At 43.6% G+C, this 27068-nt stretch overlaps 2 protein-coding genes across 2 annotated transcripts; one reads left to right on the top strand and one right to left on the bottom strand.

Annotated features, from left to right (window-relative positions):
* The first annotated feature begins 774 nt into the window (after positions 1 to 774).
* On the top strand, positions 775 to 7817 carry bonsai (28S ribosomal protein S15, mitochondrial). The gene is made up of 6 exons (XM_050170309.3): positions 775 to 1152; positions 1218 to 1296; positions 1646 to 1694; positions 1776 to 1860; positions 1920 to 1978; positions 7368 to 7817. Exons 1-6 carry the CDS (start codon positions 867 to 869, stop codon positions 7758 to 7760), a joined length of 951 nt encoding a protein of 316 aa, XP_050026266.1. The 5' UTR covers positions 775 to 866; the 3' UTR covers positions 7761 to 7817.
* A 4181-nt stretch (positions 7818 to 11998) lies between these two features.
* Positions 11999 to 27045, bottom strand: Dlish (Dachs ligand with SH3s). Its single transcript, XM_050170308.3, has 3 exons — positions 26508 to 27045; positions 17601 to 18332; positions 11999 to 12529 (listed from the first exon to the last, which is right to left on the bottom strand). Exons 1-3 carry the CDS (start codon positions 26554 to 26556, stop codon positions 12216 to 12218), a joined length of 1095 nt encoding a protein of 364 aa, XP_050026265.1. The 5' UTR covers positions 26557 to 27045; the 3' UTR covers positions 11999 to 12215.
* Between the last annotated feature and the right edge of the window lie 23 nt (positions 27046 to 27068).

Raw genomic sequence — 27068 nt, 5'->3', positions numbered from 1 at the left:
AGTTCGCATACAGGTATCTGTATCTGAACCATATGTGCCAGCTTAATACACGTGTAGTGAAATTATGATAACCACTGCGTCTTATCAAACGTATTGGTTTTGCAAATGCGCATTACAGCTGACGGAACGACATACTGTAAGTGAAGCACAAGAGAACAAGGACAAAAGGAGGATACAATACTTGAAGAAATGAAGAATTAGTAGGCATACAGCAAACAAGCGATGACGGAGAACACACAATGATGCATCGGGTGTTCTGCGACATCGGTTTGCGTACTTACGGTGTTATGGAGATCAACGGCATAAAAACGTACCTTCAAGCGTACTCCCTCAACCTCCGCCGCATTTATTATGATAGTCAACGCCTAAACAAAATGAGGCACTATTCTTTGCCAAGAGTAGACCTTCTTACAGCAAGTCTATGTAATGACTCGCAGACGAAACCAGCATGCTTTCGAAAATGTTTTACCGCCGTAGTATTCGAACGCCAACGGCCAGGAAATGCATCGATACCAGTAGGCTGTCGGCTGTCGGTGGTTAATCGAGCACAAAAACCTTGACGCTATGACTAAAAAGCAGCTTCAACAATCAAATTAAAAGAAAATCAACTGCCTATTTGCCTGAGGTAAAAAAGAATCCTTAGACACCTCGATTGTTCATGTCAATAGTTTGTGTAAATTAAAAAATTCAGCATGTTCAGCGCTCCTAGCAGAGAAAGCACAAATTAAACTATTCGACCAAATTACAGCAGCTCCACTTGCGCGCTTACGCTGAAACGCGCCTCGACTGATTTTTCGCCCTCTGTGGCCATTTGTTGAACTTGAGAGTGTGCGGGGCCTGGTGTGACATCCAGGTTGACGGTAAGCATGAACAGCTTCGCGAGACTTTCGTGTTCTGTGAGTACTGTAAGAGTGTTGTTCATTAAGTTGTCTGTTACCGAAACTATTGCAAAAACCACGACTGCCGGGTTTCACTCGGCGGCAACCAAGGATGTGAACAGGCCCCGTGCACTTCTCGGCAACCGAGCACATCTCGGTTCAGCAAATCATGTGTCTAGGCGTTTCAGGAATAGAAAGATACTGTCGTGGCCCACTGATTACCTCCCGTTTGAGTGGTCTTACCCAGCGCCCACTGACGTTATCGCAAGATCTGGTAAGTGCAATCTGGCACGTTCAGTCTTGTGGCAGTACCAACACATATCTCGAACTGTGGTGCAGGGGACTTGGTCAGTGACACAGGACCAACTGACCCGACCATGCCGTTGTCCGGATTCGAGCTGTCTGACGAACTTAAGACGTAAGGGATGACTTTGGCAAGCTGCAGGAGCTGTCTTTATATATATATATACAAATGTTTAGCTCACGGTTGTCGCATTGGATTGCTGGCGAGGCATTGACTTAGCTCGTAGCAGCGAGTGCTGTGACGCAGCAGCAGCTCTAGCTAATGTTGTGGCTGGCCAAAAGTTGTAGTGACCTAAGGTTACGAGACTCGTAGCATGCGTGGTGTAGACTAATCGGTGTCGTCAACCAGTGCCTTTGAAAGCCACAGGAAACGCGCTTCTAGGTGCTTGATTTGTGTGTGTGTTCTTTTGCGCTTCACAGATTGTTTTTGAACAGCGCTTATTTGCGCTCTTTTGTGCTTGTAGGGCTTCGCTGGAAGTGAAAAGGGTATTTAGCTTGCAGCTCGCAAACATGGTGAGTCTCAGGTTACTTCTATGTATGTTGCACACTGGTACAGCCAATTATTATTTGCAATTACCACCTGCTTATAAACAGAGGCAGATCCACGAGGCGAAAAAGCACAGATTTGTGAAGCTTTGCCAAAGGCATCCATACGACTTTGATTCATTTGAGTACAAAGGCAAGTGCTTCCAGTTGTTACACATGCAATATCTGTAACCTGCCAACTTTCTTTTGCAGTTGCTCACAAGACCTTTCTCGTAAGGAAGCTTAAAGAGCTCTATCACATGAACCCAAAGGTTTGTTTCCCATGACTGTAACGTTCCATTTGTTGGTGCACATTGTGTGTAGCAGTCACCTTTCAGGCAACAATTTTTGCATAGCCTCAGACAACACTGATGTTGCTTGATTTGTATTAACTGCAGTGCTGTAATTGCCGCTGAAACACGTGCACACCTTCCGAGGTACAATCATACGGAACACCCTTAATTGATCTTGCCTATGTAGACATTTGCATGGCAGGAAATGGGCTTGGTGTTTTCGCACTGAAAATATGTCCAAAATATGCCAGGTATAATTGCCAGGTCACTGAATGCTTCGCCAAAGGCTGCCAATTTCAGTCTCCTGGTGGCCACTGTGATATTCATGTGCTCTCATATGCATATAGATATGTGTGTAGGCAGCAATTTCAATGATGCAATGCAGTGCTTGCAGCATGCCTCAATAGGAGATTGGCCATTCTGCGCTCCTAGTGCAATGTGGCGCGCTTCTGTTCACGTTCAGCTGACTTCGTAGCTTCTGTTTGATTAAGGAATCAATATTATAATAGTGCTTTGCTCAAGAGCCTGCATTTGAGCACTGCATGATCGAGTTTTCAAGGCGAGGATTGTTCTGCAGCTTCTGGCCCAGGCTCGGCCTGGGCCCTCGCCTGCATGACAAGGGCCGTCTGTGGCCCGTGGAAGAAACAGTGTACATTACTTAAAAATGCCATTGCTTAGGTGATGTATTCAAGGACATTACCATAAAACTGCAGTGAAACTAAAACACTAAAAATAAGTTTTCGCCCCAGAGCAAGTGTGCAGCTAAGGCCGACAGAAGCATAAGCTGGGTCAAAAATTTTAAGCTAGGCATTTTAGTTAAAACTCTTGTGTACACTTTGTTATAAACACAAAAAATTATGAAGTCAGACGCCTTTATAACTATGTACTCGGGACCTCCAAAATGCTTAGTTGAAAAGGTGACTTCATTCTAATAGTCGTGCTCCATACTGCTCACAGTAGAGGAGACAAAACTGTCTCCATGACAATTATGCAGAAAAAGGCGCCATTAAATTTTGAATATTGTATTAATAACATACCACTACGTAAAGTGCACAAGTATCGGTACTTGGGCCTATCAATAACTTCACCTCTTAGCTGGTCAACACACATTCGAAATGTTGCCAAAAGAGCTGCAAACAAACTTTTTTCTTAAATGGGCCCGCCGTCATTCTACCCCCAGCACAAAGCAACTCGCATATAGCCTAGTTTCCACACATGAAAAATGAAGCGGCCATGTTAGAAAGCGTGCAGCGCAAGACTGTCTGCTTTATCAGATAGCGTCGAACCAATTCCCCAATGGAACTACTGCGTTGCGCATGGCTCCTGATGCTGAACAATCGAGCAGAGGTACATCGCTTGAAATTTTTATTCTTACTGCTCCACAATCGCTTTAAAATAGATTCCTCAGCCTTTATTAGTATAAGCCGCTCCAGACATACACGTCGTTAAAATGCTGTCACACTTGAGGAATTTTCGTGCAACAACACATTTTTCTATTCCTTCTTTCCACTCTCAGTGTGCAAGTGGAACAAACTGGATCCAGTAATTACTCAACAGAGCTCGCCTTAGTAGCGAACAGCTAGTAGAAGCACTGCTCTGGCCAAATGCACAATGAATGTTTTTCCTGATATGACGTCATTTTTGTATTGATGTTACAATTTGTTCTGCATTTATATTAAGTGCCTAATTCTACTACTTGAGAGAAAAGACGGGGAATGCGGGAGATGGAAATTCAAGACGATGAGCAAAACGTGAACAAGGTGAATGCAGGAGCCAACGTTTCGACAAGTGGACTTGTCTTCTTCAAGGCGACATATGCTTTCCTCGCCACAGTATATATAGGTGGGGTTCTTCTAAAGGGGGGAGGGTGTGAGGCGGGAGGACGCGGAAACGAGAAAAAATGTGTTAGCGTGTCGAATTGAAAGTAAAGAAACGCTGTGTACAAGGTCAAAGCCAGGCCCCCCCACCCCGGTCTGTCAACACACGCACGTTAGCCGGCGTGTCAAGGGCATCTGACACGACGGCTGACAAAAAAAAAGGAAAGGAAAGGGGAGAAAAAAAAGGGGGGGGATCCGCCAAGATATCAAACTAAGTATTGTTGCCTATAGCTTGAAGTTTAGCATCGCGAATAGATTCTAAAGCTCCCTTTGAAACGTTTATGCCTATTGGTTGCAATGTCTTGAACTTATGGATAAGGTATGATTCTCTGTATTTTCTTTCTCGTTCAGAACGGAAATTTGACTAAGATGTAGAGTTTAAGTTCATCAAAGTTATGACCTGGTTGGTTGAAATGCTTGGCGACGGCTTTGGGAAGCTTTTTAGCTGTGCCCGCGCGATGTCCGTTTAATCTGACATTCATTGATTGTCCTGTTTCACCGATATATTGTTTCTTACAGAAGGAACATTCAAGCATATAAATCACATCCGAACTTGTGCAAGTGAAGCTAGATTTGACTTCATGTGTATAACTATTTGCAGTGCTTTTAATTTTAATGTCACTTTGAAGGTGCCTGCAGGTTTTGCACCTGGGGCGACAACATGCTTTTATTACGGGGGAATGCTGTTGGCTGACTTTTGCGTGCACTAACATGTCTTTAAAGTTCTTGTTTCGGCGATAGGTAACCCTGGGTACATCCGGGAACGCTTTTCGCAGACGCTCGTTACTTGATAATATTGGGTGGTATTTTCTTAGGATGTTGTTTATGTTTGGGAGTGCATTAGAATATCTTGTTATAAAGGCTGGCGGTCTGTCAGATTCTAATGTGGGCTGTCTCTTCGCCAATTCCGACTGTCTCTCCAATCTTGACGCGGCATCATAAGCTCTATCGAGAGCAACTTGGGGATAGTTCCTTTCTGCTAGCGTTGATTTAAGGTCATTTAGGTGGTGGATATAATCATGGTCTTCGCTGCAGATTCTTCTTATACGTTTCGCTTGCCCGACAAAAATTCCTTGCTTGCAATTTCGCGGGTGATGACTGTTGTAGTCTAAATATTGCTGGCTATCTGTAGGCTTCCGGTAAAGTGTCGTTCTCAGTTTTCCGTTTTCTATGTAGACCGTCATGTCCAGGAAGTTGATCTGACTAGGAGAGTGGTGAGCAGTAAATTTAATACTCGGGTGAAAGAGATTGAAATGGCTAATTAAGTCGGTTGTGCTGTGTTCCCATATTATAAACATGTCGTCAATGTAACGGAGATAGGTGTGGGGTTTAAAAGGGTAGGATTTCAGCAGGTCTGCTTCAAGCTGTCCCATGAAAATGTTCGCATACGTGGGAGCGAATGGCGTACCTATGCTAGTGCCGAAAATTTGCAGGTAGTGTATAGAATCGAATTCGAAATAGTTGAGCGTGAGAACTAACCTAAGGAGCGATAAGTAAACTTCAAGAGCGTGCGCTTGGGGATTGATTGCGAGGGCTCTAGAAACGGCTTCAATTCCTTCACTCATGGGAATGTTGGTGTAAAGGGCAGAAACATCCAAAGTGACTAGAATAGCGCCGTCGGAAAGGATTTGGTTGGCGTTGATGCCGTCGATAATTCAAAGGAAGTGCGGCGTGTCTTGAACGAAAGATGGGAGGGTAGTGGGTATGTTTGACAGGTGGTGATTTAAGAATTTAGATAGTGACTCAGTAGGTGTGTTGTTATTAGACACAATGGGCCGACCTGGGATTTCTGCTGTAAATATTTCTTCAACCGGAACTTCATGTATTTTAGGAAGATAAAAGCGGCCTGCTGTTTTGTTCTCGGGCATTATGAAGCGATATTCAGATATCGTGATTAGTTCCCTGGACCGGAGCTCCGCTATTGTGCTTAACACAACATTGCTGTAATCTGAAGTTGGGTTAGAGTCAAGTTTTCTGTAATATATGTGGTTGCTCAGTTGTTTAGAGGCCTCATTCTTGTACTTTTCCAGATTACGATACTGCCGCCTTTGTCTGCTGGTTTTATTACAATGTCATTCCTTTTCGCAAGTTATTTAAGGATTTGGTGTTGAGCGGGGGTCAAATTTTTGCGTTTCCAGCAATGCCGTGTTGACTCTAGAATTTCCTTTGATATCAGTTTTAAGTATAAATCGAGGTCTGTGCACTGTTCGGTTTCCGGTGTCCACATGGTCTGCACAGCATGCTCTGCGGCGAAATGCAGGAGCTAGGCAAAGTAAAGCTGCCCACCCTCGAAGCTGCAATCACGTCCCCTGTCGTCAGAATTCTTGGTTCATTTACAGGACCTTCATCACTATTTCCTTCATTGATATGTGTGTCCTTTCCACCTTAGCAAGCTTTGAAGATTTTGTCGGACATCAGTTGTAATTACGTCATCGCGAACTATGACGTATTGCTCAACCATTGATGGGTTACAAGTAACATGCGAGTTGAGCCAATTCTGGAGCAGTGCAGCAGGACTACTAGGTGTTTTGGTTAGCATTCGAGCAGAGTGCACCTTGGTGACGTCTGCGGAGGGCAGCACCGCTTTATGGCATTCATTCATTCACAGGCAAAGTTCTTGTACTGGTCTTCGTTGTATGGTCATTCACAATACAAATAAATGGTAGGAACTAGGCCAGGACATAACCAATCCTTCCTTGTACAGGTCACTCTGCTGTAGAGGCATTCAACTTTCTTTTAAAAGGGCATTGAAATGAAAACTGAAAAAGGCAGAGACAAGGCGCGACCAAAGATTATGTAGATTAAGGGTTAGGTTTATAGATCTAATACTAGCATTGTGAGGATACCAGTTTGACAAAATGAAGCTCTAGAATATACAAAGTATAGAATGACGCTATACATCTTCCAGAATCGGCTTTGGTAAACAAGTGGCTTTCCAAAATGAAAGCACTTGTAAACACAAGGCCTTTGAAGTCTATGCCAGCATGTAAGGCCAGAATGCAGCCACTGAGCAATGTGAAACACGAAGATAAGTCTCTGAATTGAGCATTGGCTACTAAAAGGGAAGGTTGTCATCCACCTAAAGGTAGTACAAGAGATTTATTTGCAGAAAGGTAGAGAGGTCTGCCTGAACTATAACTTGCTCTGGCTTGCTACTCTACACTGGGGAAGAGGGACGAGGAGGAAAAGGGCTAATGAATGATGATGGTACAAAGTTAGTACAGAGCTGCTGTTTGGTGGATGGCAACTTTCCCTTTCTTTCTTTTTTGAAAAACCATGTGGGTTTCAACAGAACTGATCTGTATATTAATAGGATGTGTTGCTGGGCTAGTTGGTTCATATTTGGTTTAACAAAACCGCACACCTTAGATGGCGTAGACAGACACGACAACAGCACTGTGTATGTGCACTTTTGTTAAAACAAGTACGATTTGTATAGTATTCAGCTTTGGTACCAACTGCTTGCATTCACACTCGTGCTGCTTTTTTAGCGCAGGGAGCTGAAGGATGCACTCGCCAAGGCCATTGAGAAACGCAACAAGGCACTCAAGTATTTGTACCGGTATGACCGCGAGCGTTTTCACTTTGTCACCCACACACTGCACATCACTTATACTCCTGCTCAGCTGCACCACATCACGCTACCTGTCACCAAGAAAGGTGACCTCCGGAGGCTTACAGCAGAGTACTGCGAGAGAATAAAGCAAGACAAGATGAATGCATTCCACGAGAAACTCGTGGCTGAGCAGGTTGCCTTCCTTGAAGAGAAATGCCGTGCTGAGGAGTGGATCCATGCAGAAGGAGAAAGGCTGGGACTCTCCGAGGACGAGCGTGAGAGCACCAAATACGTGGGCATCCTTGACAAAGTAAAACACACAGAATGATATTGCTTACCTTTCGCAGATGTTAGAATAAATCTGTACTGCCGTGTTTCTTTTCAAGCCAAATAGTCTTCATGATTCATATTATGACATGCTGATGCCGCCACAAACTTTCAAGATGCACATTTTTATGTGATAACACGCTGCTGCAGTGCTGAATTGCTAGACGAATATGCTGTCAGATGCACAGGTGCTCCATGACACAGTAATGTCAGCTGAAGTGCATCAACGCAAACACATTTGTAGTGCTCCGATTTTGGAAGTTCGGTGGCATTTATTTTTGCAATGGTACACTGACAGCTCTGTACAGAAACTGAAACAAATTTGCATTGCAAAATTTGCTTGAACGTGTTAGTTTTGATTAGTGCAAGAAATATATATATGGCTGGCACCTAGTTAGAGGAAAAGCATCCAGTTACTTTTCGGAAGGTTCTTGGATTGAATCTCCAAGAGACATATTGAGACTTTCGATTCTACCGAGTCCTAGCATAAGCCCTGCGAAGAGCCAGCAGACAGCTTTACAAGTGCAAGTACAATGCACCTGCAAGGCACTCCCTTGCCAGAAGGGCATTAGCCACCTGACAATTACTAGGTCACAGCTTCCCATACAAGCGCTCTGCTGCCCCTAGTGGCAGCAGAGCTCTTGGCCAACGTCGGACCAGTCACATATCAAAGCGCATTATACATGTCATTCATGAACGTCTTAGTCCCCTTGAAGTAACCTACTAGATGCCATTACATGGAACCATCAAATTCCTAGAAGTAGAATTTGTTGTCAAACGACCACACATTGGTATTACACTTCTTGGGCTAATAAGCCACTCCTGCCATATCGTTCAACTCGTTTGAAACTTGTTACGAGGGGCATAGCGAAACTGTCTTGGCAATGCACTAAAGTCTTGCCCTCATTTAATGTTTTGTGGTTTTAAGCAACAGATAGCACAAGTGAGACAGGATTTCTGGGCAATGTGATGGTGTTGCTTGCTGAAGGGCTGCTCAGAGAAGTACCTAGAGGTTGCCAAGCAGAGTAACAAGAAGGAAAATTTTGCAGTTCTCACACATCCACCACCAGTTGCATAACCTCTAGAAACTGCTGAAACAAGTGAGTATACTGGCCAATAGTGACCCGCAACATTCTTAAAGGCAATACAGAATGAGAAGCCAGATCTAAAAGAGTATGTTGCTCAATTCTACTCCTTATCCACTGGTGCTGGTGATGTGGGCCTCGGAGCCCTGTTCGGACCACCACTGAGGAAGCACAGAGTCGTTACATTGGCGATAAGGATTAGATTCGACCGTGTAGAGGTATTTATAATAATGCCATATAAAGGCAAAGGGATAAAGTATTGGAGAAGGATTTGTGACCTAGAACAAAAAGCTCAATTAAAAAAAAAATTAAGCAGGTTATTGCGTTAGCACATCTCGTGCATGTGTGTGCATTTTGCATTATCGATATTCTATAACACACAGAAATCATGCAGTAACTAACTGGACAAAGCTTGTACAAATAGCAAAAGAAAAAATATTGTAAATGCGAAATCCAATGCAAATACACCCTCGCACTGATCACTTTTCCCCACTTATAAAGCCCCTCACCAGCCTCCATTGAATATCTTTGCTTCACTACACTGGAAAAAGCGAAGCACCATTGCAAGTCTACTGGGGTTCTACCACAATAATCTTTATTTGGCTCACTGTTAGGGCAGATGGCAAAAATGGAAATGTTCTGACACCGTGCTGCTGGGAGGTCAGCTTCACTGTCAAAAGACCCTCTCTCCCCTCTGCCTCGACAAGAGTCCGCAAGCGACACTCCTTCCACTACTACTACCATACCAGAGCTGTGGGACCATGTCACATTTACGTCGTGAGCCTCCCTTTATTTCTTCTTTTCTAGCTGCGCAGACCACCTCCAGCGGCAGCTGCTGCATTCTACATTTCAGTGATCTACCTAAATCCTGTGCCATAATTGGTGATGTTGCAGGCAGTGTGTGTGATGCAGAGATATCTATTTGTGTGAGCTTGATCTGGTAGAAAGTGAGGGCGCACAGGCTTTTCTTTGAAATTTCAGCTGTTGGCAGACAATGCAGTGGTTTGATACTTTGCAGACACAATCGTCAGCACATCGTATATGCACCGTGCTTGTCTGTGTACTATGCCCAAACCTGGTGAAGGGGCCCCTTTAAGCATGTGGTGACAATCTGATGGCTCTGATTGCTTAAGGCACTCAAATCCATGACCTTTGGTGTTAAGGCAAAGTTGATTGAGATAGAGTTAAGGCACTCAAACCCATGACCTATGGTGTTAAGGTACTGTTAATCAAGATAAATGCACTCGTACCCACAACCTTTGGCGGAAGTCGAGCCCACTTGGAGATATGGGCAAACTGGCCATATCTCCAAGTTGGATTCCAATTGACATCGTGAAGGTCGAGAGTCGAACCCATTAACTTTGGCGTTAAGGCAAAGGCACTCGTGCCCGCAACCTTTGGCGGGAGTCGAACCCACTGGAGGTATGGGCGAACTGGCCATATCTCCAATTTAGATTCCAATTGACATATTGAAGGTCAAGAGTCTAACCCACTACATTTGATAATAATTTAGGCATTGTGAATTGAGGCGCAGTTAATTAAGATAAAGTTAAGGGACAGAGCTACGTCCCTTGGTGGGAATCAACTTACTTGGAGATATGTTCAAACCAGTGATATCTCCCAAGTTGGATTCCAATTGACATCGTGAAGGTCGAGAGTCAAACCCTTTAGCCTTTGGTGTTAAGGCGAAGTTAAGGTAAAGTTAACCAAGGCATTTGAACCCACCTTTGTTTGGAGAAGACAAGTAATAGGAAGTAACCATGCCTTAGAATGAAAATGTCAAGTAATGTAATCAATGTCTCATGAGTGGGCAGGCTTTTGCCTTCATCCTTTTTAGCGTATGCTAAGGTGACTCAACATCACAGATTTGCGTGTTCAACAATATATGCACCGTGTATGCCTGCCTATTTGGTATTGTCACCTTGTCCGTTAACCCAACCACAGCCTCAGAGATTGGGCGGTGCACAAAAGCACAAGCTGTCCGATCTCGGAGGCCATGGCCCAACTTTCTTGATTCCCAATTGGAAAGCCATGGAGTGCCACATGTACGTGCCAGAAAGAAGAAAAAGAAAATGTTTCAAGTGTACTTATATTTCAAAAAAAGCCTGTTTATTAGTAATGAGGATGACAAAAATTGTCTTGAACAGAGAGATTCGCATTTTAAAGAAAACACACACAAACTAGGTACCCGCCGTGGTTGCTCAGTGGCTATGGTGTTAGGCTGCTGAGCACAAGGTCGCGGGATCGAATCCCAGCCACGGCGGCCACATTTTGATGGGGGCGAAATGCGAAAACACTCGTGTACTTAGATTTAGGTGCACGTTAAAGAACCCCGGGTGGTCGAAATTTCCGCAGTTCTCCACTATGGCGTGCCTCATAATCAATCGGAAAGTGGTTTTGGCACGTAAAGCCCCATAATTTAATTTTTTTTTAACAATCTAGGTTCCTCGAACTGTCAAAAAGCAGGTGGCTCTCTTTAGCGTGGTGTACCCAGGTTTCACAGCCTTTGCCGTTTGCCAAGTAATGGTAAAACAGAGTATAGGTGAAAACCTCAGTGGCGTCTCGACAAGTGCAGCATAAGTTTGCCACTTCACAATAAGGCACACATACTTGTTTGTTTCCTTTTTAGACAAAAAGGAAAGCAGCAAAAGTTTAGATATTCTAAGGTTGCACAAAATGAGTATTGTTTAAATGGCTTTGGCTTACTACTAAACAGGAGTAATACAAGATCACTTTGTCTACATAGCTAGAGTCTTCATACCTTGTGGCATTTTCCTAGAGAGCTGTACAATTGTCATAAATGGCTCGTTAGAATTGTGACACCGAAAGTTTATGGTAACAGTTTCTCTAATACTGCATTCATGCAGTGCACTGAATCAATGTGACATCCTAATTGGACAAGGCCCACTGGCAATAAATTCTGCTGCAAGCAGATGCAGTTCAGTGTGAATCCAGCTCTGTTGGCAGGGCAGTGTTTTACCACAGAATAAAAATTATAAATTTACAACACATGGTGCCTTCAATGTGCTAGCTGAATGTGTTTTCTTTCCAAAACATTAAATGCATTCAACACACAGCTGAAAGCTGTGTCAAGTACAACTCTCTCACGGGGAAAAAAAAAAAAAAAAAATGTCCGTATAAAGTGATACATTAATGAAGTGTAAACAGTGCATGGGGTTTATTCAGAAAGCACGAAAAAAAAAAAAAAAAAAACGGAAGGGCACAGGCATTGTCCCTCACTGTAACCACTCCCAACTTAGAGACATAATTTTTTGAGCCCTTACCTTCTGTGCATTCATTCTTCTTGCTTCCTTTCTGAAGACTTTACTGCTTATGTTCTAGACTTTATGAACTGTCCCTGAGTACAAGAATCACAATGAGGTCATGGCAGGCGGTCGAGCATAAGCCTTCGGGATGAACCCATATTTGTGCACCTTTGGTGCATAGGCCCATAGCCACCCTTCCACTGTTTGATTAGAGAGGTCAGCATAGACCCAGTCACCGCGGCGCACAGTCAAGTCATCAGGTGCTTGAGCCTTGTAGTCGTAAAGCATCACCAGCTCACTGCCGTGGAAGCGCAGCTCTTCAGTGGCAGCTGCAGTGCTCGACACATTGCCGTGATGACCACTGGTAGAGACGGCATTGCTGCCTGGCTGCATGGCACCATGGACAGTTCCTTGGCTCTCTAGAAAGCCATCAAAAAGATCAGTTTTAGATAAACAAACAGTCTTCTTATCTGCGGAGGTAGTAGAACAAGCGTTGCTTGTTTACTACATTGTTTGCACAAGGCTAGAAAGTTGTCGGGAGGGATCTTAAAGTAGCACTGACACAGAAATATTGCATCATAGTTTTTGCCTTGTTAGCTGACAACCCAGTAAATTAAGATATAAAGCCAGAAATTTATTATAATGCACACAATTTTGAAACACATGCTCGGTGCAGTGTGGCTTTGACATGATGCAAGAAGCAGGTTAGATCCCATATTGGAGGTGGTGATCACATGGCAGCATACACCACTGAGCCCAATGCTCTGATAAATAATTCGGTAGACAAATGAATAAATAAAACAACAAGTGAGTAAGTAAAGAAATCAGTAAAATGTAGTTTACTAGTCCCATTGCAGCGATTACTCAGGCCACACTGTTCTGTGAAAGCAAAGCGCATAGAGCACTCAAAAAAAGGGAGGCAAGGTGCAAGCAATATGTCAAATGCAAAGGAGGAGTTTAGTGGGGTGGCCTTCGCCCACTGTGCTGGGCTGGCTGGCACGTGCGTCAATGGTCAGTGATGCCATGTAGCAAACACTGGGATGTGTAACCTGCTTCCTAATTCGGGTCATAGTTGTGTAGCGCTTGGTACATGTTTTAAACCAGTCCTAGTAAATGCTGATATAATTAATGATTTGATGCATGCTAGGCAATTGATGCTTCATACTACAATTTAAAGTTATTAAATAATGAAAACAAAAGGTTTTTGTATCGACACTACTTTAACAAAAAACACACTTACATGCCCTGTCTGCCTTTCTAGGTGCTGTCATGTGACAGGATGCAACCCTAGTGACCAGCCCAGTGTTTCATAATGCACCACTCGCTGCCTGTCACGACTTAATGCACCTCAATGTAAATGCAGAAATGCTCTTGTCGAAAAAGAGCAAGTAGAGAAGCAAAACGCAGTCGCCACCTATGGAAAGTGCATGTAAGATAATAAACAAATAAATAGTGATCAAAAGACCTGAGCTCAACCAACAGCTACGCACTGTTAGCCCCAGGTAGCCATCCCCCACCCCATGCATAAATGGCAAGCAGACCACGACATGTTGTTTTCAAAAAGTGTGACTAGGTGACCTTTATACCTAGCTTCGTTGGAAGACATTTTCTCTAGACATATGTCATTCAGTGATTTCTATGTCTTTGTGACTGAGAAACCTGCAATCTCTGCATATTATTCCATACAGCTTGCACACCAATGTTCATTGTCATGTGGCGAAAAACGTGTGCACAACAATGCACTTCTGCAGTGGGAATTGATGGCTTGTGGATACCCTGAGTACTTTGTCGACTCAGTAGGGCGTCAGTTGGCTTGCACAATACCCACCCACTCTGGACCCTCCCAAAAAACGGGCTTCGATACCATACATCCTAGGCATAAGCGAGACATTTGCATGCATTGTGCAGCCATGTGGTGTGCAGGCTGCGCACATTCCGTACCGGACACTCGGACACAAGCTCATGCATCTGAAAGACCCTTTGGAAAAGGGCAAGTTCCCAGGTGTGGTGTACGTCACTCCGTGTGTGGACTGTCGCAATATCTACGTCTGAAAAACTGGCAAATTCAAAACAAGACTTCAACAGCACAGGATTGATGTAACGACATGCTGCACCAAATGCCCTGGCCGAACACTGCGCGACTACGTGACATACGATTAACTGGGGAAAATCTTGCGTCATTGCCAAGGAATGAAATCATTATGTGCCTTAATCATCCAAACCACTGCACACACTTTTAATCGCAACGAAGCGAATCTGCCATTCATGTATGCCAAGTGTCTTGATCATGTCTCGAGCAACACATAAAAAGGGCACAAGCTCTGCCGCTTGTTTCATTGTGAATGAGGCTCCCGTGGGGGAGCCAAAACGTAAATATATTTTTAAACCATTTTGGTCGGTGTCCGGATGTCTTCCTTTTAAGTATCGTTACGATCTGTCAGCGGGGCAGTGACCTTCTAGCCTCTCCTGCACCGCTAGGACGAATTGCTTCGTGAAACTAGCAATGTGTCCCCTCCAACAGACCTGCAGCAACAACAAGGCGAGACATGTTTGCCAGATCGAGTGTTGTTTGATGGTTTACTGTCGCCATCCAGGGCGATGGGAGCAAAAAACTCCTGGAAAAGGGTGTTCTACACCGTTTGCTCACGGGCTCCGGTAACCGCCATGGTCAACGAAGACGTGACAATTTGAGTCGAGCACGACAATCCCTGTCTACGAAGCTCGCCTCCTTTCTTTGTGCTTGGGAAAGAAAGGTGCCGGACTGCTTATGCACACCCTCAGTCTCAAGGCAGAGTCTTCAGCAACTTTGGACACTGGTTGGAGGAAGGTGTGACCACAGATTTCCCTGACCTAGAGATCTAAGGAGGACCAAAGGGATTTAAGCGGACTGCTCAAGTGTGTGAGGGTGCTCTGATGTGTGCTCACCAGAAAGATATAGTCATGCTACGAAAATGATGTACTGTGCTCCGTGCTCCGGCCAGTGTGATACTTCTTGTTGTATGTAAATAAGCTTGCAATGCCAATGTAAATAAACCCCCTGTTCCATTCCTCATCCTCTCGACCTCGTAATCTTCATGAAAGAAACAACCATCAACAAAACTAGGACGATGGTGTGGGTCTGCTTAGCCTCCATGTGATGCCCCCGTAGCGTAGGCCAGCTACCCGTTACGAGCTGCACCGGCGGCGTAGGCTAGAGAGCGACTCTCTGTTTGGTTTTCCAGATGGAAACCAGCTCGTGCTCATCTTCATTTGTGGCATGTCTCTTGAGCGTCTGTCGTATCACAACAATATTAGCCCTTAAAGTGCCAGCAAAAAATAAGAAATGCATGCAGAAAATGACAGTTTTATTTATTGCACATCTGGATAGCAAATTCTTTGCAGACTCGAAATATATCTGGCATGAGGGTAATAAATTCACAACTTGTGTCTCAATATATGCAAATTTAGGTGCTGGTGGTAGGTTCTGTCCATCTAAATTCATTCACTGCTGTGCCCTATCAGAACTATTGCTGTAGTCTGAGACATCAGAGTCAATGGATGTGTCTCAAGCACAGAAAACACTGCCATCACTGTCAATGCTTTCACACAAAAGCAGCACATCTCCGGAGCTTGATGACTCAATTAAATGAAAGGCACGTTTTCGTGAGGGGTGTGGCAACAGATGAGTGGCAGCCACTATTTCGAGAATCACTACCAGACAGACCTAAGGGGAACAAAAGGCCAAAAAGGGATCTCAGCAGAACATCAAAATGGATTGAACCAGATTGGCCCATTATTGTCACTTGCAAAGAATGCCCAAGGGCACGAATGTCGAAAAATTGAATTGTAAACAAATAAAACTTGTCCACAGCACTTAAAGAGTTAAACACTATCAAGAGAGAGAATTGAAATTAGTCCATAGAACAGCATTCCTATGAAACAATGTCTCACAATGGAGGTAACCACACGCTACAGTGAACTAATGGATAAATTACAAAAACAAGCAGAAAGGTTAGATACCCAAATAATCTATGACACCATCAATGCTGTAGATCTACAAAATAAACCTTTTAAACTAATTGGTGAAGTAGAGCAATATACATGTGATGCTCTAATCATAGCAACTGGTGCTACAGCTAAATATCTAAGGTTAGAATCAGAAGAAAAATTTATGGGCAAAGGTGTATCTGCATGTGCCACTTGTGATGGATTTTTCTACAAAAATAAAGATGTCGCAGTAGTTGGTGGTGGTAATACAGCTGTTGAAGAAGCACTATTTTTATCAAACATCACTAAGTCTGTGACATTAATCCATCGTAGAAACTCTCTAAGATCTGAAAAAATCCTTATTGATAAGCTAATGGAAAAAGCAGCGTGTGAACACACACGCTACAGAAACGTCCATAAACAAAGAGTTCACATACAAGTTTGATGAAGAAAGGATCATTAATACAAGAACATTTGAGAGAAAGCATACATAAAGATTGAGTGAACACTTCCAATCTGAAAATCAAGAATGTGAACATATTCATTAGAAAGTTTGAAATAAGTTATGAAGAAACATACTTTGAAAAGTTGAGGGTGCCAGTGTGGTGCAGTATGATGAGGTAGATATGTAGCTAGTTCAGTAAAGTAGGAACCGGATAAGCTACTGACTTAAAAATATGTGGTGCAATTAGGAATTCTGAAATCCATTCAGTACCATGCCACTCACTTCACTCTTTTTAAACGCCCCAGTAATGGCACATGCATTTCTTCCATGAAACTACTCCTTAGTCTAACTGGCCTTGCATTCTAACAACAGAGCATTTGTTTGTGCTTCCACTTTACACTAACTCTGATATTAAAGAGCAACTCATTGCTTGTTCATCTTACAATCATTACTATACATCTATTATGACTGTGTCAACATATCTTGCTCAGATATATTTTGACTGAACTTGTACCACACAATTGAAAAGGAAAAGGGGGGGGGGGGGAGCCTATTTTGCTGCAATCATTGACAGCAAACCCTTTAATTTAGCTATGCATGATAGCAAACGGCTCATGCCACAGGTGATGACGCATTGAAAAAATGTGCACCATGGCTGCATCATGTCCCACTACTCATCCCTGCAAAGGTCCCAAGACCTTAAAAGTATTAAATATAAGTGAGATCGTGAATATTTAAAATATCAGCAGGAAAGGGCAGGCAGTCTTCAAACAAAAGTGTAGGTTCTCTGATATTTGTACAGAAACAATATTTGCATTTGGTGTTTATTACTGCATTGTCTAACATTGGAGCAGGTTATCCCAAAACAGTCAAAAATGCTTAAATGCACACTCAATCAAAGTGCTTGCTCTTTCATGTGAATTATATTTGCCAACTGCAATTGTGCAGGCAACGAAAGATAAGAGGGAGTCGCTACACTAGACGCACTCTCAGCGACATCATCTGGGAGCCCTATACTAAACTAAAAAGCGTGGCCAAATGCCATGGCTGAAAGGCATGCAAAGCAAGGAGGTGCTCACCCTGCACAGAATCGGCGACTGCTGGACACACAAATGCACTGGGCACAAATCCTTCCTGGCCGTCAGAGCGGAGCACCCAGAACCAGTCAGGGTCCTCGTGGTTCAACACGGTCACCAGTTCACCACGCTCCACACTCACATCGTTCTCATCACGTGCCACAAATGTGTACAACACCACGTAGCGGCCAGCTGGATCTTTGAAGAATGGATGCACATCGGGCAGAGCGGCTGTGCTTGAGCGGCCGGGTGCCGAGTGAACCCTAGCGCACTGCTCCTGACCACTGTTGGCGGCGACAGCAGCACCACCAAAACTTTCAGCGTCTGACTGCTGCCCGCTGTCAACAGAGTGCGTGCCTCGTGATGATGTCTGGTCTAGAAGTTCATCATCCACACCACGCGGCAGCTTTTTGTGACGCACTGTCAAGGCCAGGTCACCAAGCTGGCTGCCATAGGGAGCACAGTATGAGTGAGGGATGAAGCCTTCATTGCCAGTCTCAGAAGCGATGACATACACCCAATCGTTCTCCTGGTAGAGCACATTGACGATTTGACCACGCCGCACCTCGAGCTCATCATCTACACACGGTGTGAAATCATGCAGCACTACCACTTTGGAATCCGGTGACAAGCCATGTTCTTTCTCGATGCCCACACGCACCAGCGTTTCGATGCTGGCACTGCCTGTGATGCGGCCAATGCTCGGTGTACGTGCAGATAGTTTTTCATTGCTTTCTGTATGCAAGAGAAAAAAAGGCAGGTCTTACCATGACACAGCATATTTAGTATGCATGGCAGCACATTCTTCTTTGTTCAAGGAAAATTTGAAGCATAACTTTTGTCAGAAACAAACCAACACAAAAACCCACAAATTCCTTAGTCAATAGCATGTCGACTTTGTCAGGCTCTAGACTTTCCCAAGCAGCCCAGTGCCAGCGACGCTTTTGCTCCACGCTTGTGCTGACAGGCGACTGACTGGACTGTGTGCACCTGCTTAACCAAAACATTGGCTGCTATAGTATTGGAGTTAGACCAAGGAATGGACCTGTTGCTAAAGAAATTTCACAATTCAGCACAGAAATTACAGGCCACATCCGTCTTTAGTCTGATCCTCTTTCAGCGTTCATTTCTGCACTAAACACTAGTAGTCCAGGCTAGTACATCAAGTGGTTTGCTGCAATTTGTGAGCCTTTAGGGGTTGGCTGACTGCAACCAACAGCTATAGATAAGCTCCTGGCTGCAATATTGTGCCTAGGACCCATGTGTATGCACACACTTCTATTTCGAAGCAGATGTCACTGTTGGCTCACTTTCTGGAACAACATAAACACAGCTACTAAGAAGATAAGTGAGGATTAGCTACCATATACAGACAAACTAATGCTACAATTCTCAAAAAGAAAAATGTTATGCTTAGGTGAAACACTACCTCTTTAAGCTAAATTCATTTATTTATTTAGTGCACTGCATTCACTATGCTCATAACATACATGTCTTCACTAAACACCTTTTTATTTAGCAAGGTAAACATAATAACCAATCAAATAAAGACAAAGTTGGCTGTGGTAGCCAAGGAAGAAAAGGTGTTAAGGTAAAAAAAAAATGCTATCCTTAAATTCAGCTGCAGGCTGCGCACTCCAATACTAGTGAAAAGACAGGCAATGTGTCAGTGGTTTGGTCTGCTGAGATTTGCAGCTAATAATATGCAGGCTTAAATTATTCCACTAGATCCCAGATTTGAGAAGCCTACTGTGCAGCCTTTTCTAAAGCTCTACTCCCTCCCGTTAGCAACCTATTTTCATGACTTCTCCAGATTTTTTCTTCCCAACACATTGGCGATAGCTGCAGGCTATTTCGTTGCTATCTCAAAATTTCGAGGTAGCCATTTCTGCCAGTAAAAATATGGCTCAGGTTGACTTCACAGTTATAATGTACTGCATTTCCAAACCATGCAAAATATCTGCCTGTGAATTTGACGTATATTTGAGGGTGCTGTATAATATACATCAATCTTGTCTGCTTTAGATGTCTTAATAGGTACAGTATACAGAATTGTGATATTGTTATCAATTACTGGATTACAAAGTTGTAGACTTGGTACTATTTCACAGTTTTACACAATTTCTGTTAAAAAAAAAAATTCCTACAGTCACTGTTTCTCTTAAATGCAACTAACCTTATCAGATTCGGTGCAGTGGATGTTGAAAAAAAATTTCTACATTCCCATTTCTGGTACTTCTGCCTCTCGGAAGCTCCAATTTTTATGTCACAAGCTTCTGCAAGTGCCATCCTTATGAATATTACTACAGGCTAAAACTTGCACACTTGCATTATATGGTATCTGTATACAAATGAATATTTGATTCACTTAAGTTCAGTACCCAACTGTTCTTTCCTTATCTTCTGCCATGCTTACGATGCTTGCTTACTCTCTCCCAACATTTTATTTTGCAAAAAGAAAGAATAAAGAGAAATTTCATTCTCATTCGTTCTGAAGCAACTAAGTAACTGGAATAATCTGCCAGATGACTGTCTTTCACACTGCGGATCACCTGGATGTATGAATGTACTAAGTCATTAGGGTAGGTTTTTCTGACCATTAAGTGACACATTTAAGCAGTCTGCTGTAACTTATCATAAGGTTTTAAAAATGTGCATCGATACCGATCGCAGTGGCGCCACTCCCCTGAATTTATGTCACCCCGTTAAACTCTATGTAGCTAGCGCACGTGACATCACTTGGGCGAGCTATTTGATTGGCCACTCAGGTTGCGTCATCGACAATTTTTCCAACTTTATGGTGAACAAATGTTCGTAATACTTGGAAGGTTGGTTAATTTGTCCCTATAAAGGGAAAGTAACAGAAAGAGAATACACAATGACAATTTACCACTACACTCAAGCACTTCTGGCACACAGCAAGTGTCGTCTGCTTATGTTACAATTAGGGCTCCGTGTTTTCAGAGTATATTTTTCTTGAAATTCGGAGGGTGTTTTCCGGAGTTTATTTTTTTGGCAGAAATTCTGTGTTTATCGGAGTTTATTTCTCGTAAATACCCAAGTCTACGAAGTTCGGAGTTTAATATTGCGTTACTCTGAATACTCCAAAATTTTAGATGAAATGATATCTGAACACTAAAAACATTAGAACACACGAAACATATTTTAATTGTCTGGAAGGTTTGAATGCATAAACACATATACACACAGAACACTACATTTGTGCATATTACAACCTTAAAGCTTGTTGTAATAAATGCAAACATACTTTACGAGGTTGCTGCCACTGATGGAAGCGTGCTTCTTTCGATTAATGATTCTCAGCTTTGAAAATGCCCTTTCAATGTTTGCGCTAGAAACAGGGAGAGCCAGAAGACTCGGCGCGCAGCGAGAAAGCACTGGCCACTGGACAGTGTGAAGTCTCCAAAACGACAGGGGTTCAACAATGTTACTGATTACTGTTAATGTGATTACTGTTGATGTTACCGCGAACTCACTCTTCTCCCCCTCTTTCTCTTTGTTTGCACTGGAAGGCGGCACTCGTGAAGACGCCATCTTTCGTGTTTGACCCTCGCACCTAAAGCAGGCAGTGTGCAGGGCGCGATAAGATCGTATCGCACTTGGACTTTATACAGAACATGATGTGGCTCGACTTCGCTGGTCGCTCTTGTCGCACGATTTGGGAGGTGCATCTGCAAGCAGCCGCTTGTAATTCAATAATTTGACCGTCTGCGTCGGCGAAAGTTTCCATTTATTGTCTCGGCATTCCTTTGCGGCGGCAGTGGAATTTCGTTATATTGAAATCGTATACAGACACACATCGTTATATTGAGGTTCTAAATGGATGGTGTTCTATGGACAGGGGCTTACGAAAGGTTAAGTAGTTCGTTATATCAAGAATTTCATTATACTAAGGTTTTAGCAGATTTCCATATGTGGCTGCTTTGCACAATAGCTGACATAAATCAAGAAGGGTGTTTGGATCCATGTGCTTCTTCCTAGTGTTACTGTGTATGTTTATTGACAAAGTTGCTTTTGAATTTCGATCATAATTGCATACTTCTGTAAGAAGCTGACTGTCGTCTGCTCATGTTCGGCCGCGGCCACCCGCGTAGGAATCAAACTTTGGCCACCCTGCTTATTGGTCTCTTAGCTGCCGGGCCTCGCTAATTTCAGCTAGATTTGAATGCTCAACTAGCCTCTAACCATGGAAAACTTAAGGTCAGACCACACACATGTTTACCAGCACGCGCTCAATTCTGGCTGCTCCTAGTTAGTCTTGGCAAACTTCTCTTTGTACTGAGTGCTTCAATATGTGCAAGTTGGATGTGGCTACTACCCACCGGCCAAGTTGAAGGACAAAGCTGGTCCACACCATGTAGCCCGCTCAGACTGGAGTATGCTGGACCGTTCATTGGATCATATGAGTGCAAGCATGTATTCAAGCCATGTCGTGCACAAAGCAAACACTGCACATACATACTACAGTTGCATCTAGCTGCAGTCTGCTACATAGCACATACCACGGCAGCCACGGGTTGCCACGACGAGTCCACTGGCTGAGCTGACTGCAGCTCGCTGAGGACAACTGCATTTGCCTTACATCTGGCATGTCGTAGGCGCCTAAATCTGAAGTAGTAGCACCTAGGCTAATGTCCAAAATCAAATTTGAACTTCGCAGTGCAAGGCATGAAGAAGGAGCAGACGCACCGCGAAGGGCATGTTTGATTGCCAATAACTCATTGAAGTACTTTTTGTGGTAAGTATTTCTGAAGTAGCTTATTATAACTTCAAATGCATTTCTATACTTGGATAAAAAGTGGTGCAGGGTCGCTTTAAGCTCTGTGCCACCAGGTGACTGCACCGTGCGACCGCCCATGTTTATGCTCAAGCCCCTTCATTGCAGTGGTAGTAGTATGGAAGGTATGGAGGGTTTACGCCTCTGCCCATCCGTCAAAACACTCAGCTTGCCTCCGTTTACCAGAATACCGGACAAGCTTGGCACTGTAACAGAACGCTAAAAAAATTAAATAATGGGGTTTTACATGCCAAAACCATGATCTCATTATGAGGCATGCTGTAGTGGCGCTGTAATGTGGCCGCCGTGGCCGGTATTTAATCTCCCGCAACCTCGTAATGAGCAGCCCAACACCATAGCCACTAAGCAGCCACGGTGGGTCAGAACGCTTGCAACACACATTGCTTGGATAACTCTCTCAGGAGATTGACCGCCAGGCGGCTAGAGGGGTGGTTGTACTGTGCTGTACTGGACTTTGTGTGCTGGCTCCAAGACACAGGAAATAGATTACACGACATCACGTCATCATGCAGAGCCAGTGAAGGTGGAGCTTAGCCCCGACCTCTCGCCAAACGAGCTGAGGAGAAAAAGCATGGTTAGGGAGAAGGATAACTTTTTATCATCCACAGCTCTCTTAATATGAGACAATTCACTTAAATTGTGGCACAAATGTTTTACTGTAGCTGTACCCTCCACGTCGACATAATTTGTTCAAACCGTGTCAGCTGTCCTTTACCCATTTTTATCCCAGAAGTTCTTGTATAAAGTGCCTTTGTTTAAAATTTTAGTGCTTACATTGACCATGTATTTTCACTGGTACAGTTATATTCACTGATATGTATTGTTTTTTGCAGTTTCCTTGATTTTTGGCTATTGTAGCAGTCTGTCACGTTGTTATCAATGTATCATGCTTTGTATTGCCCCTCCTGCTTAGGCCCTATGTACTGCAGCATTTTTATGAATAATAATAATTTAGGAAGTTATTATCTGTGCCTTGCTTTGCATCAGGTTTTCTGATTGCATGCATATAGAGTTTTTTTTAGAGCGCAGTGGAAGATGAAAGACGACAATAGCAAAGAGAGCATGAGGAGGAAAGTGGAGGAGGAGTGTATGGCAAAAGTATGAGAAGCGTAGTGCCATGCAAGACGGGCTTTGTGGCGATGATGGTTACGAGATGGCACCAGAGTAGTGCAAGTCGTCTGTATAAAAACAGCTGCATGAGCAGAGGTCTGTCTGTGGCGGCTGCTACAAATCGTGCCCACACATCACCCATGCGCCGCCTCGCAATCTCTCAATTAGCCAGGCAGTCGCGGCACATTTCACTCCGTTTGCAACATGCCCAACGAGACAAAATAAATTATATTATGGGTGCCAAAACGGTCTGATTATGAGGCATGCCGTAATGTTGGACCACCTGAGGTTCTTTAACCTGCACCTAAATCTAAGTACATGGGTGTTTTCGCATTTCGCCGCCATCAAAATGTGGCTGCTCAAATTTTGTATTAGGGATTCTCGTAATCGCCAGTGAATCCTTTTTTTTTTTCACTTCTTTTTCCAGATCTGGCTGAATTTATTTTTCTAATTTCATTTGTTGTGCCATAGGTTGTATCGATAAGTTATGCTCTGTCATGTAAGTTTGTGTAACTTCTCAAATAGAACTGTGTGGAAGTTAATGCAACCGCCCTTGTCGTTCTTATAAAATTTAGCATTGCAAGACAAAATTGTTATTTCACAATTGCTAATGTCCAATGCCGAATAATGCAAGATATTGACAAGCTGCAGATGGAAGGCAATGGAGTTCAAGAGCAGATGACAAGGCCTTCACAGTAACAACCTCGATGGCAGCAACACTGCAAGTGTGCTTAATTAAAGTTTTAAATCTAGTACTCATTCCATATAGTGTGGCACTTCAGTCACTTGCGCCAGAAATAACAATGGGGTGTAAGAGACCAAATTACTCTGCAAGCAATAAATATGAATTATAACTTCAGGCTGCATATCAATTTCACCAAATTTTGAGCACACCAGCATCCATGCTAGCAACAAAGTTTGTCATCACACAAATTAAGCATATTGTAGCCGTCACACAGGCACTTGAAAGTCTTTTGAGCATAAAGACTTCTCAATTAAATTAATCAAGCAAAAATGACACATCCACCCAATCGGAGCAAATGCTACAAAGGAAACCCATAAGGGTTCCTCGAAAGAAAAGCCTCGCAGTTGAAGAAAACTTCGTCCTGGTCCGGGACTCGGGCAGCCACTCTACCATCTGAGCTAACCAGGCGGATACAACTCAAAGCAAAGGCAAGAGTTTGACGTAAAAGTTCTGCGGAAACCCACAAGGTGGAGAGAAGTAATTAATGGCCGCCAAGCTAATAATTGGAAACACCGCAAAGTTTAGTTCTCTCCACCTAGCGGGTTTCCACAGTACTTTCTACCAATATCTGCCGTTCCCCAACACAGGGAACTAGGGAAAGGAGAAGCTATTTAAATGCAGGTTTTAGATCAAGCTAGGCAGTCTAGAAGCTGAGCCTAGAATCTGCTGAAAAGCATCAAGGAGCTAGTGCCGTGCAGTATCGCCTGGGCCGCGTCTGAACTGCGACTTACTAGTTAGCGTCAAAGACAAAAAGCCAAGGTCTGCAATGAAGCTCACAGTAGTAGTTCCCCTCAAGTTAGCTCAACCTGCTTGAGGGTAGACGCCCGACCTAGACTGCCAGGAAACCCAGCCCAGCAATCGCATCCACCGCAACGAGATCAGCTTGCCAGCATTCTTTGGGAAAGCTCTGCCTTCGACTCCACGCTTTATGGACTTACTACAGCTCTCCGGCCATGTGTATGCCATCATTTGCTTTCTTTTGAACTCTGTTGACCACCATTAAGTGTGTTCTGTGTAGTGTTAATTTCTATATTTACTGTCAACTGTTCGTTGTATTTCTTTTGTAGTTTGATCTAGATTAAGTGCATTTGTGTTAGTGTTCTCGCGTTTTTTGAGTTTCTTTTATCTTTATGTCATTGTCGTCTATACATTATATATATATATATATATATATATATATATATATATATATATATATATATATATATATATATATATATATATACTTTTTTTTTCTGTCTTTGACTCTTTCGCTGTCTTCGCTTGAGTACAGAACGACCAACCGGCTTGTATAAGCCGTCGACGACTTCGCGCCGACGGAGAACGGGTGACAAGCCGTGCCAGTCGCATTGTACCGACGCCGAGCTCTCCGCCGACCATCGGCACATTGTCGGCGTCGGTACAGAGTAACAGAGACGCCGACACGAAGGAAAAAAACGCTGTCGCCGACATTCGGCAGACCGAAATCGGTGTCGGGTCGGCCTAGTGTGAATGAACCTTAAGCATACAGGCCGATTTACAAGACACTGACCGATTTACAAGGCGCGATGTGGAACTGCGGCAACTTTCGATCGCGCCCGATCGGGATCGAAATTCTCAACCGCGATTGGCTCCCTCCTGCAGCTTGCGCGAGGGAGCCAACCGCGACAGAAAAATTCGATCCCGATCGAAAGTGCGCCGTGCGACAGTGTTACCCGACAGGGTAATGAACCATTACTAACTTCGTACCTACAGTAAAACGTATACACATGCCGGGAAAACACGTCTGTGCACCGGCCTTCACTTTTGGTCGCAAACTTTTTCCCCATACATGACATAGATATCCGACCGGTTCGGTGCAGTAAATAAACGACAACAAATGTCGTATAAATGGACTTGGATCGCTAAACTATACCATTGTGCAAAACGTAATGTTTTCGATATTAGAGACCGGCTTCTGAAACATCTCTGTAGAACTGTCAGCCTGTCAGGTTTACGTCAAGTTACTTAATCATATTATGCAGAACGGTGCCGATTTTTTTTTGGACAGTTATTAGAAGTAAAGCACGACGCTCACTGACTGCACTCCAAAGTGTTCGCTAATACATTAACTTAGACGTGAAATAAATAAATAAATAAATAGGGGTTAGAAATCAGTTACGATGCGCGCGACCTGTCAGACCGTGCGAGTGTGCCGTACCTGAAAGTCCTCTGCTACACATTACACAGAAGAGCAAGTTTCAACCCAGCTTCTCACCTTTCTTTCGTTTCCCTCGTCGTATTCTCACGGGGCATAGAAACGCCATGGAAAAGCAACAGGTGCGCAAACTGGGCGCACGCTCTGAAGGATTATACCAACTCAACGATTTTTATGTAGCTCTCTCCCACCAGAAGATCTCGCCTAGCCGTGTCATTTCTGTCGACGTAACGAGAGCTTCGCTGCACGAAATGGGTTCGACTGGGCCGAGGAACTCTTCTTTCCGCGGTGCTTGGCCCCTATCAGCAGTCCACGGCCCTGTTGGCCTGTTACGCTCAGCCAAATTCCTTGCCTAGTTCTACGGCTGAACGACAGGTTACGCAAAATGCGTTCCACGCTATACCAGCCTCTGTGCATAAAATGAGAATAATAAGATAATGAATGAAATACCGATGCTTCTCTTTTTTTGCTGTGGAACCTTCCCTCTCTCAAAATTACAGTCGATTTAGTATCGCATGCACAAGATGCGAATAACTAAGCTGTTTATATAAAAAAAAAACAAATTAACATTTTGTAAAAAAGAAAGGCCCGGGGTATGATAATACTATAGCTAACGTCATT

The sequence above is a fragment of the Dermacentor andersoni genome, chromosome 6 (genome assembly GCF_023375885.2).
Source record: "Dermacentor andersoni chromosome 6, qqDerAnde1_hic_scaffold, whole genome shotgun sequence".
Lineage (NCBI taxonomy): Eukaryota > Metazoa > Arthropoda > Arachnida > Ixodida > Ixodidae > Dermacentor > Dermacentor andersoni.
The sequence above is the reverse complement of the archived record's forward strand: the minus strand, read 5'-3'. Positions and strand labels throughout refer to the sequence as shown.